Source organism: Micropterus dolomieu, linkage group LG12 (assembly GCF_021292245.1).
Source record: "Micropterus dolomieu isolate WLL.071019.BEF.003 ecotype Adirondacks linkage group LG12, ASM2129224v1, whole genome shotgun sequence".
In the NCBI taxonomy this organism is placed as follows: Eukaryota; Metazoa; Chordata; class Actinopteri; order Centrarchiformes; family Centrarchidae; genus Micropterus; species Micropterus dolomieu.
Window position 1 is genome coordinate 4900257 of NC_060161.1, and position 11643 is coordinate 4911899.

The 11643-nt window shown below is 42.6% G+C and overlaps 1 protein-coding gene across 1 annotated transcript in view; it reads left to right on the forward strand.

Annotated features, from left to right (window-relative positions):
- LOC123980711 (protein NLRC3-like) overlaps nucleotides 1–11072 on the forward strand; it is a 31207-nt gene extending 20135 nt beyond the window's left edge. Inside the window, exon 7 of the mRNA XM_046065227.1 lies at nucleotides 10760–11072. Coding sequence (XP_045921183.1) covers nucleotides 10760–11057 — 298 coding nt within the window. The 3' untranslated portion in view covers nucleotides 11058–11072. The remainder of the gene's footprint in view (nucleotides 1–10759) is intronic.
- The last annotated feature ends 571 nt before the right edge of the window (nucleotides 11073–11643 follow it).

An 11643-nucleotide genomic window follows, 5' to 3' on the forward strand; every position in this document is an offset into this window, starting at 1 on the left:
TGAACAGCTGGAGAAAGGAAACATCATGTTCTACCAAGAAGACCTGGAGCAGTGTGGTCTTGATGTCACAGAGGCCTCGGTGTACTCAGGAGTTTGTACAGAGATCTTCAAAAGAGAGAGTGTGATCTTCCAGAAAACAGTCTACTGCTTTGTTCATCTGAGCGTTCAGGAGTTTCTGGCTGCAGTCTACATGTTCCACTGTTACACCAGCAGCAACACAACAGCACTGGATTCTTTCCTGGGACAGACCTTGCTGGAGATCTTCCTGATGAAAGCCATGGAGAAATCTCTCCAAAGTGAAAATGGCCACCTGGACCTGTTTGTTCGCTTCCTTCATGGCCTCTCTCTGGAGTCCAACCAGAGACTCTTAGGAGGCCTGCTGGGTCAGACAGACAACAGTCCAGAAATTATCCAGAAAGCCATCAACAACCTGAAGAAGATGAACAGTGATGAGATCTCTCCTGACAGAAGCATCAACATCTTCCACTGTCTGACGGAGATGAACGACCACTCAGTACATCAGGAGATCCAAGAGTTCCTGAAGTCAGAGAACAGATCAGAGAAGGAACTCTCTGAGATCCACTGCTCAGCTCTGGCCTACATGCTGCAGATGTCAGAGGAGGTTCTGGATGAGTTGGACCTGCAGAAGTACAACACATCAGAGGAGGGACGACTGAGACTGATTCCAGCTGTGAGGAACTGCAGAAAGGCTCGGTAAGTCCAGATGTGATTATCAGCACTGTAAAGCTTACACACACGGACAATATAAAACATATATACACTATAAACTCATTAAAATACTTCTACATGTGTTTTTATTACAGACACAAAGACATTTAATATCTGTGATCTGCTGGAACTGACATGATTTGAAGTTTTTTCATGATAGCTTGATACAGTTTTTGCTATTCTATTATTTCTCTGCAGTTTCTTTAGCTTTTTCATATGATATGTCCATTATCAGAATCTATACAATATCTATAATTATTGTTTGAGCAAACAGAACCTTCCCCTCTCCGTCCTAATTAAGTTTTTTCTCCGGTAGGATTTAATAGACTGTTACTTTAGTAATGTTCACTAATAGAGAGCCTTTGTAAGTAAATGTAAGTTTGTTACATTGTTCTCCTTTTCCATCTGGTCACCTTAATGTAAGAAATGATATCAGTATGTTTATTTCTTTTACATCAGTAACACTAAAGGCAAGTCTGTTTCAGACTCTCTCCTCTGGCAAGAGGCTGCAGTCCTTCAGGACCAAAATCTCTCGGCACAAAAACAGCTCAGGGTTTTTCCTGCATAGAGAAATTTTTGCCGACCCCCAAAGAGGGTTTAGCGAGCGCAAAATGAAAATCACCTGCCCCAAAATGATCAGAATTGGGGGGGAAAAAAACATTTCCAAATGTGAATTAATAGCCATTTATCAAACAACTGTTGAGCAAGCAGAACATGAACTTAAATACGACGTCTTGTCTTCCAGCAGTCACCTCCTCTCATCCACAGCTGCTGTATTGTACACATGCAGCTGGCACTGGATTAATAAACCGGCTGCTGTTAGTTGGACTGCGCTTGAAAGATGATGACTTCCTGTTATTTATCACAATATAAAAGCAGTTTGTGCTTGAAGTGTGCTGGTATTCACCGGTACTGTCACTTTTACATTTTACTCTTTGGCGCACCAGGACTCTCCTCTGCCCTCTCCAGATCAGGTTTTCTGGGCACTACGTGACGCTCACCTGTTCCTGTTCTCGCCTGCTAATCTCCACAGGGAGATCGGGAGCCTTTCATGCAGCAGTTTGCGTTAGTTGCTCGCCAAATTCTCTTCACACACAGCCTGGGGTAGGCAGAATATAATAAAAAGATTGAGGCACCTCAGCACAGTTTAGAAATTTGAACTTGTTGTTCTTTATGCAGTTTTTATTATTGACAAGTTAATACTTTACATAAACAAATGAGAGACCAACTACCATGTAGAGCATTTTTCTTGCACAATAATTGAATGACTGAAAACAACTCAAAAATTAAACTGCTGTTTTCTCCAACTGGAATTAATATTATAGGCTACTATGGTACGCTTTAGTGATGGGAAAAGTCACAAGTTTTATATTTTAATAAATCAAATTGTCATTACCTTATTGTCAGTGGGCTCAAAACTCACTTAGAAATGAAGCACACGCCTGTTTTCTCCGTTGCTTGCATCAGCCACTATTCTGCTTTTAATGTTAGGTCTCCGGGTCGGATTCAGCCCTGTGCGCTCCCGAGCCTCTCTCGGACTACAGCGACCACACGGCAGCTAACGACATGCAGCCCACTAACACCATAAAACAACCGGCTCACAGCAAAACACAGGCTCCACGTAAGGATCCAAAACAACAAGAAAGGTTCATGTGCTGAAGCCCATCAGACCAAACGGGCTCCGATGTTGAGTAAGAACAAAGTGAGAAACACAGAGAAAGTCACGTTAGCTCGCCGGCTAACGCCGAGCAGTTGCTAATGTTATCCGATCGCTTTCCACATTAATTAACCAACTAACGCGACTCACATTACTATCCTGTGTACCACAGATATTATGTCATAGTGTCAAAACCTGCAAGAAATGATGGAACAGTAAAAAGCAAATGTGGAACGATTTGTTTACTATCCTACAGTGATGCAGCCAGGAGCAGCCAGCTAACGCTACATTAGCTCAGACCTGCCGCTTTTTGCTTCGTAACGTTCAATTTAGATTTATTGCCTTTTACCAATACTCAGGTAAACAGCTTCTCCACCTCTCAGTCGCTGTAACTAACATGACCCACATATACAACCCAGAGGAGGAGCCATCCACTAACACTAGTTACAGTAAAGTTACTTACTGCGGTCTTATTATTATAAAATGTGACAATCTCATAATAATATTCAGTCCAGCTCACTGCCCGTTTCGTTATCCAACACATGTAGCTGTGTGGTGTCTGGTGAAAGATTCACAGATAGTAAAGTTAGTTACTGAAAGCAGCAGCTGAGCTAACGATGTAGCACGTCAGCTAAATGCAATAAATATACCGTGATCATGTAACAAGCATGATTAGTTCAACATGCAGCTGATAAAACTATTACTGTAAGGTTGCAGTGGGAGTTTAGCTGAGTTCCCAGCCTGCCTATAGCCGCTGTCACTCTGCCTTTTTTCCGGGAGGATTGAGCCGATATGCGGCTCGCTGCGCTGAATGAAAAGTATGGTGCCGGTGTTGATCTGCCTTTGAGACGGGAACGTTGAAGTAACAGAGCCTGAACATGTCTGGAGAAAAGCCACAGCCTGCATGCTGGTGTTTCTGTGTTTATTGCAGGATTTCTGTATGAAAGCGGTTGTGTTTCGGATTATGCTCGCTCATGAGTTCAAGTGAGCACGTGTACGAGCACACGCCTTGTTGCAATCTTAAAACCGCATCGCTAGTGGCCGCTGGAAGCTACATAATGCCCCTTTAAAGAGGTGGTATTCTGCTTTTTGGCTTTTCCCCTTTCCTTTATTGAGTTATCTCTTTTTTGTGCATGTAACAGGTTTGCAAAGTGAAAAAGCCCAAAGTCCAGCCCAAAGGGAGTTCCCATCTCCCACAGAAAACTCTGCTGTGAACCTAAAACAGCTCATTTGTAGTCCAGCCCTTCACTTCCTTTACTTGTGACGTCACAATGAAAATGCGTCATAAAGCTTGCCAAGCGGCTGGCGGGGTCAGACACGCCCTCAAACCAAGCTAGTCTGAGCGGACTAGCGGAACCTTTGTTTGGTTTTGTTGTAGAAATGTTGCACCTGTACCTGCTTCCAGGTACTTTTTTTCATATCACATCGAGGTTCAAGGTGAGCTGAGGGAAACTAAAATGTAACGTAAAAAAACAGGACAGACTGCTGATTGGTCAGAGAGAATATTCACTATTCACTGCATCATCATTTCACCAGACACGCCAGCAACAGGAAGTTTTATATTTTACAGTTTTCGTATGTAATTTCATCACTAAATCGACTTCTGAGAAGTTTTGAGGTGAGAAATCAGCTGTGTAGATTTCAAATATTGACAGTTTTACGAGAAGTGACAGCGGAACAAAAATGTGCTTGAATATTTTCGGAGTTGAGGAGCTCTGCGAGTGGTAGCGAGGGAAGCCTGCTGTGACCCGCGGGAGGAGCGTGTGAGGCCGGCCAGCCGCCCAATCACAGAGCCCTCTGCTCCCGCCGTCACACAGACCGCTGCAGCAACAACGGCAGAGGAAAACACAGCTGGAAGCTTTTCATACCGCTTATCTGTCTTTACATTCTGAGGAATGTTGAAACGCTTTAACTAAAAAAAGCTACGTATGATCTGTGGGTACTACCTGCAATGGAAAACGGAGCAGGGTCGAGTCTATCGATTTTCGCTATGGTAGCATTTTTCGGCAAGGCAGCAGAGATCGTCAGAACACCGGCAACAGTTCAACGTTTAGTCCTGATGGTGAGATGTGGAACAATGATGTTGTGTGGTTGTGGACTTGAGCGTAACTTCTACCATCTGCTAGGTTATGGTCTCAGTCTGAAGCGGCTTTGATTTGGATCACACTACCTCGTTTCTTACGACCCGCCCTTCTCTGCTTCTGATTGGTTAGTAGTCCTTACCTGGGAACTGCGCGTGTGCAACTCCCAAGTAAGATGCATCACTCTGTAGCTCAAGAGCGGAGCGTACAACACACAGGGTGAAAAGAGGAGCTGCAGCAATGTGCAGTATGAGAATGTAGCAAACCTAATTTAGTTATGCATTTTAATAAATTTATGAGAATTATTACCCAATTATGAATTTTAATATTCATAAAATCACATTTTATTCCTCGTTTCAGTGCACCACCGGAGTTGTTATAATCCTAGAGTCTCCGGACCTCTAGGTAGTTTTAATAATTATACAATTATTACTAGTGATCAGTTAGTTAATAATCGCTCAATTATCTTAAATCAATCAGTCAGTCTCATATCTAAAGGGTCAATTCTCTTGGCAGGAACTAGAAATAGGCAACACACACAGCTCTTGATTATATTACAGTGAATTTATTCTCTAACTTACGTGCTAAAAAGATGGTTGAATACCGAGAAAAAAAACATTGCTGAACAATGAGAAATGGAGGTTCGATTGTGGGAAGCATTTGACTCATACGGCAGAGAAGAACTAATGAAAGTAAGCTAACGCTATGAGTTTAGGAGTTAAAAAGGAAATCTCTGACCACAGAATGCTTTGTTTGGTCTTACTACTTGTCAACGGCCTGCTTTGGCCTGTTGCACGAGTCCTGGGTTTTTGCTAGGGATTCTACGGGGTTCTCCGTGTCTGATTGAAAACGCCTCCTCCGTCTGGCAATTCGGCTGTTTTCAGGTTTCCTCCGTTGTAGCTGGCGAGACCACGTGGCTTGGTCTGACCTCGGTGAAGTTGGCTTGACGAAAAAGGCTTAAAATGGAACTTGGTCGTTCCTGAATTAGTCCAGTGTAACTTAACGGACTGATAATTTTAACAAAACAAAGAAAGAAAATAAAACAGACTGACAGCAGATCAATGTCGCGGCACTTCAGGTGTGTAGCTTCAGGCGAACAAAAGGCCTGTCTCGCTGGCCGAGTCTGAGGGCGATGCCTGGCGAGGCACGCCGACGCGTGCCGAAGCGTCCAGCGAGCCGAGGGGGAGAAGAGAAGAGCAAGAGAAGAGAACGGAGAGCGTGTCGCTCTTTTGTTGCCTGGGGCGTGGTTCCCCAAGGGGCGTTTCAGGTTTCCAGAGGGACTGCCTTTCTAAACTTAATGTCTAAAAGAAAAGAAATCTATTTGCACGTATTATAATCAAACATTTTCCACAATCGAACCTCAATGTTTGAACGGTTGTACTGTTCTAAGTTAAGCATTTGGTAACAGGAAACAATTGTCAGATTATTGGTCAGGATATTTATACATTTAACGGCATTTCCGACGAAGGCATGTAATACTTATTTCGTCCACTTGGGGGAGCTCAGGTTACATGAGGAAAGCTTGGATTAAACCAAAGATCATCTCTCCTTAGGAACTGGGAATTTGTTGATTCATCCTTAAATTCAAGCTGGCGATTAAGAGTATAGTAAAACATTCCTTTGTCATCATTTCTAAAGGAATTTTGTAGGAAAGTATTATGAACAAGCATTGATTACATTAGATGAGTGTCTTGCTGAAAATAAAAACACTGCAAAAGTTTTTCTTTTTGTACACACAAGTCTTTCTTTTCAGCACTAAAATCAACAACAGATAGTAACCACATGTTAACATAACTACTCAAATAGAGGCAAACGTAATCAAGTAACTAAAGATTTAATTAAACTTAATTAAATGCTTTGAGTCTTTGGAAACTGCAGTCTTAAGTTATTGAAAGTTCAGCTCTCTGGATCATGTCACACTTGGGTGAGACAGGGGTTTTCTTTTTGATTGCGTAATAAAACAAAGAAAAAGGTCAGTTGCCACGGAAACATGTGTGGGGGGGGCAAGTTTTGATAGGCTGTTCAGGGAGATGCTAATTGTTGGTTCGTGTCCCTTTGTCAGTTTAACAGTCAGGCCCCGCGTTATCAGTTTCGGAATCAAAAAGGTGCCAGTTTTATGGTTGGACTAGCACATCGAGAAAGCAAATTTGACCCCTCCCCCTTCTTCTCTGGGAGAGGAGAGAGGAATCTGGAGTAGCTCCAAATTTATTCAATATAAAATGCACAAATCCACACCGTTGTTCACTACAAGAAAAATATGGTGTTTTTTGAAAATTAAACCATGTAAACTTGTTCTGGTATAACCCCTAAATAAGATTTGGAATCTGAAAATGAGCATAATACCACCTCTTTAACTAGGCTGGTTATTGCGGCGATGCAGCCCTCTAGTGGGCAATTTAAAAGAAAACAGCACAGTTCTCAAACACAGGAGCCTGCCTGGCTTGCTCTAATTGACAAAGTATAATGCACAAATTCACCTCTTGATCTTTCTCTATCATGGTTCTATAAAGCCCCATGGAGCCACAACCAAATTCAAACCATGTAAAAACCACAGATGTGGTTGTATTGACAATATGTTGTCAATATTCGATTGAGCCACTACTCCGGCTAAATCTGTCCATTTTCACAATCTTTCCTGAGTATACAACATGCAGCCCATGTGATGAGTTAACGTAAGAGTCCAAGACTATTTACGCATGCGTGAAAATCTTGTCCCATACTCATCTTTTGATCTTAAACCCAAATGTCTTCAGTGAACAACAAAAACAAAAGGGATTTGCCTCATCGTTCCAAGACTTTTGGAGGGGACTGTATGTATGTACACAATACATCTGCAACACAAACCTGGAATAATGCACATATTTGCCACATTGTTCTTTCTCTACAAATAGTTGTATTATTTTTCTCTTTTATTATTCTAATAACTTGCATTTGTTTACTCCATATTTATATATTTTCAACTTGTTGTCCACCTGTATCACCTCATCACAAAAGCAAATTCCTCATATGTGTGACTTGACTGCGGATGTGTCGGCGTCTGTGCTGGAGGTTCTGTTTGAGTTTAATGTTTCAAGTTGTATTATTAGTTCTTAAGGAGGATGCCTGACTGCTCTCTGATGAACTCCAACAAAGGGACTCGCTCCTGTCCCACTTTAAGACCTGTCTCCCATTGCTATTTAACTTCTTGATGACAGAGCACTCACGAATGTTAACCTCACAAGACACTCTCCAGCACACGTCAGTGTGGGATCCCTCTTGTCATCCGCGGCCCTGCTCGACAACAAACGGGTCTGCCTCTCCACCTCACCTGTGCCTCTCCAACCGCTTTGTGACTCTGGCGACTGACGGTGACCAGATGCACCCCGCTGATTCCCTCTGCTGACAGCACCCAGAGGTGTGGCTAAACAATAGGCGAGCCTCTTCAACCATCATCCCGCTCTGCAACTTCCATTGCTCGGCGAAAAATCTTGAAGGAGGCGGAGCTATGGCGATCCGGGGGTCTTCGTCACCCAGAGTTGGAGGGTAATCGCCCTACCAGGTCTGATGCAGCTGCCGCTGCTTCCCTGCCGAGTCCGCTGGCCTCCGCAAATGGTGTGGACAGCCTGGATCACACCCCCACCAACTGTAAGTCTACACAATCTCCATCTCTTCGTCCCTTCTAAATCCCAACCACATTGATAGTTGGAGACCCAGTTCAGGACCATTCTACTCTTCAATGCCGCTACTCGTTGCTTCCCTGGAGCCACAGTGCCAGTCATCCTGGATAAACTCCTGGAACTGCTCCACTCACTCCCAGCCTCCATTTGCCATGTAGTCTTGCATGTAAATGATGTAGATCGGGGACTGTTGTAGCCAATTTTGATGTGTGCTATATGTTGTGTGTTTGTGGTAAATTGTATAGGGATGACGCTCTTCCACCAGTGCACTAGGGGGTACAGGCAGGGAATCACAGTGGTTATGCGTGCTATAGTCTTGAAGTTACCACATAAACTGAGGGAAAGGTGGAGAAACACTGCTTATGAGTTGCAGGAGAGGCACTGTCGTCAAGCAGGTTTCAGTGACATTGTCAGTTTCATTGAGAGGCAAGTATCTATCGTCTATCTATCCTCTGATCCAATCTTTGGAAACAGTCAGGACACATCCATCTTACCACCAAAATATAACAGTGGACATAAAGTCTCATAGGTTCGCCTCAGGGTAAGGGAAGCAGTTTTGCTACCTCCATGGAAGCTGTTAATACTGGAAACACAAATCAAGCGAAAAGGAGAAAAACTGATAAGTCAACAAATGTGTCGTGTCTGCTGTGTGAGGAGGGTCACAGATTGGAGTTGCGCCCCAGAAGGGAGAACAAGCTGCATAGATAGAAAATTGACTTTCTGAAGGTGAAAGGTGTTTGTTTTGGGTGTTTGTTGGACACATGAGCAAAGACTGTCATAGACGTCTGTCTTGCAAGTTTCGTAACCTGAAACATCCTACCTGCCTCCACATCCATTTAAAGGAAAAATATCTCTAATCAGAGTACACACACCAAGAAACAAACTTGACCATATAGGGGCTGGTGTGCCAGACTGTGTCTTGCCAATTGTTCCTGTACAAATCAACGCTATGAAAGGCAGTAAAATGCTAAAGACTTGTGCATTTTTAGATCCCGGCAGTACAGCCACTTTCTGCTCTGAGCGACTCATGAGGGAACTAAAGGTGAGAGGAAGAAACACCAAGATCCTGCTGAGAACCGTGAGCCAAGAAAGGTTTTTCAGCAGTCACGTTATCTCAGGACTGGAGGTATCTGCACTCAATAGTAACACTTTCTTTGAATTGCCTGATGTGTATAAACACAGTATGAGAGACCTGTGATAACATTCCACGACAAGAAGAGCTAAGTGCCTGGCCACATTTACACTCATGTGTCATTGATGCTGATGTGGAGGTGTTGATTGGAACTAACATTTCAAGACTAATGGAACCATAGAAAGTGAGGACACTATGCTGTTAGAACCCTATTGGGATGGATTATCAATGGACCACTGATAGGAGGCAATGAGACTGGGAGCAGCTATCCTACCATTACAGTCAACTGAATATCTATTGCTAACAGAGGAACTGCTGGTGAAGCAATACAACCACGACTTTAATGAGAAATCAGAGGAAAAGCCAGAAATGTCGACAGAAGATCTCAAGTTTATGGAAATCACGAACAGTTCAGCTGAATTCAACAACAGCCATTATTGCATGAGATTACTTTTAAGGGAGGAAAATGGTACCATGCCTAACAACCACCATGTTGCTGAACAAAGGGTCCTCTGTCTAAAAAGGAAATTAAAGAAGAATACACTCACTTTCTCAGTGATGTTATTAAATAATGCAAAAATAGGTGCCAGAAAATCAACTGAAAGGAAAAGAAGGAAAAGTCTTGTACATCCTGCATCATGGCATGTACCATTCTAAAAAGGGAACCTTGAGGTTGACAATCAAGCACAATTTCTACGTGGATGATTGCTTTAAGTCCCTGCCTTCATAGGCAGAGGCCATGGACCTGGTGAGAGACCTGACAACTGTATGCCAGTTGGGGGGGTTTCAGCTGGTGAAATGGATTAGCAACAGCAGGTCAGTGTTGGAATCTATTGATGTGGAGAAAAAAGCCAGGGACGTGAAAGAATTGGATCTCGACAGAGACAATCTCCCTGTTGAGAGAACACAATGGTGTGCAGAAACTGACACCTTCGGGTTCAAAATGGCAGTTCAGGAAAGACCACTCACAAGATGAGGTATCTTGTCTTTAATAAGCTCAGTGTACGACCCCACTGGATTTTAGCACCCTTTACCTTACCTGCCAAATTGATGCTGCAAAATCTCTGGAGGTTGAGCTGTGGTTGGGATGATCACATCCCAAACTACCAACTACAGTGGGTGGCGTGGCTAGAAGATCTAAGAAAGCTCAGCACATTTAGCGTACCAAGATGCATCAAGCCCAAATATTTTGGGACGGCTCACAAGTGCCCAACTACATGACTTCTCTGATGCCAGTGAGGACAGTTATGGTATCGTATGCCATAATATGCACAAAACACACAAGAACGTGACTGAGGTAAATACACAGTCCATGTAGAGAGCGCATTTGGTAATTTTGAGTTTGTGCTGTATCAGTGCGTGACCATGGCATTGTGGGTTGAGTGCTTGCAGTCCATGACACTGACCAACTAGCATAAGCTGCTCATGTTAATGTGCTTTGTCTATTTTTATCCATTTTTAAAGTGTCAGATTTTATTATAAGTTTTATATTCTGTCTTTACAGACTTTCTGGCTGTGGACTCTCAGAGACTCACTGTAAAGTCGTGGCCTCAGCTCTGAAGTCCAACCCCTCCCATCTGAGAGAGCTGGACCTGACGAAAAACAAGCTGCAGGATTCAGGACTGAAGCTGCTGTCTGATAATCTGGAGAGTCCCCACTGTAGACTGGAGATTCTGAGGTCAGTTCATGTGCTCTTATCTTATGTATATCTACCAAATTTAAATCCATTACAGGAATTTAAAATTTCCTTCAGTTCTCTGTCTCCCTGTTATATGGGTTTGTCTGAGCACAAATCACAATAAGTGTTGTTGTGTCAAGCAACACGCACGGCATCGCTTGGCGAGCTCTCGCGCAAGCTGCTGTCAAAGAATTTGAACCTTTGCACTGAACCCAGCTTCCAACGCAGCGCAAACCCCTTCTTTTCTGAAAAGGCCTTTATGGAAGAACAAAGTCCTCTGCAGACCTTCAGTTACTGAACATTTAACCTTATATTCTGTCTGTGTTGAGAAAATGTTGCCAGGTATAAAACACTATCATAGCATCAGGAGATTATAGACTTCCAAGACTACCAATTACCTGCATTTCAGTAATTAATAACAATGCATGAGAGATATTCTCAATGTGTTTGAGATTTCATTTTCAATAAAGCTTCCTCAATAACAATTTCCACTGGGGGATAAATTAAATTAATATAATATCTATATCTATAATCTTATATTAATAATAATACTTAAATATAATAGACCTATAATAGTTAATGTAATTAAATATTTAAAATCGACTTAAGTAATTACTAGTATTGTTAAATAAATTAATGCATAATAGTTGTGATAATCGTGAAGCCATGCGTATTTCTTTGACTATAATCTTACCAACAAAATCTGTAAT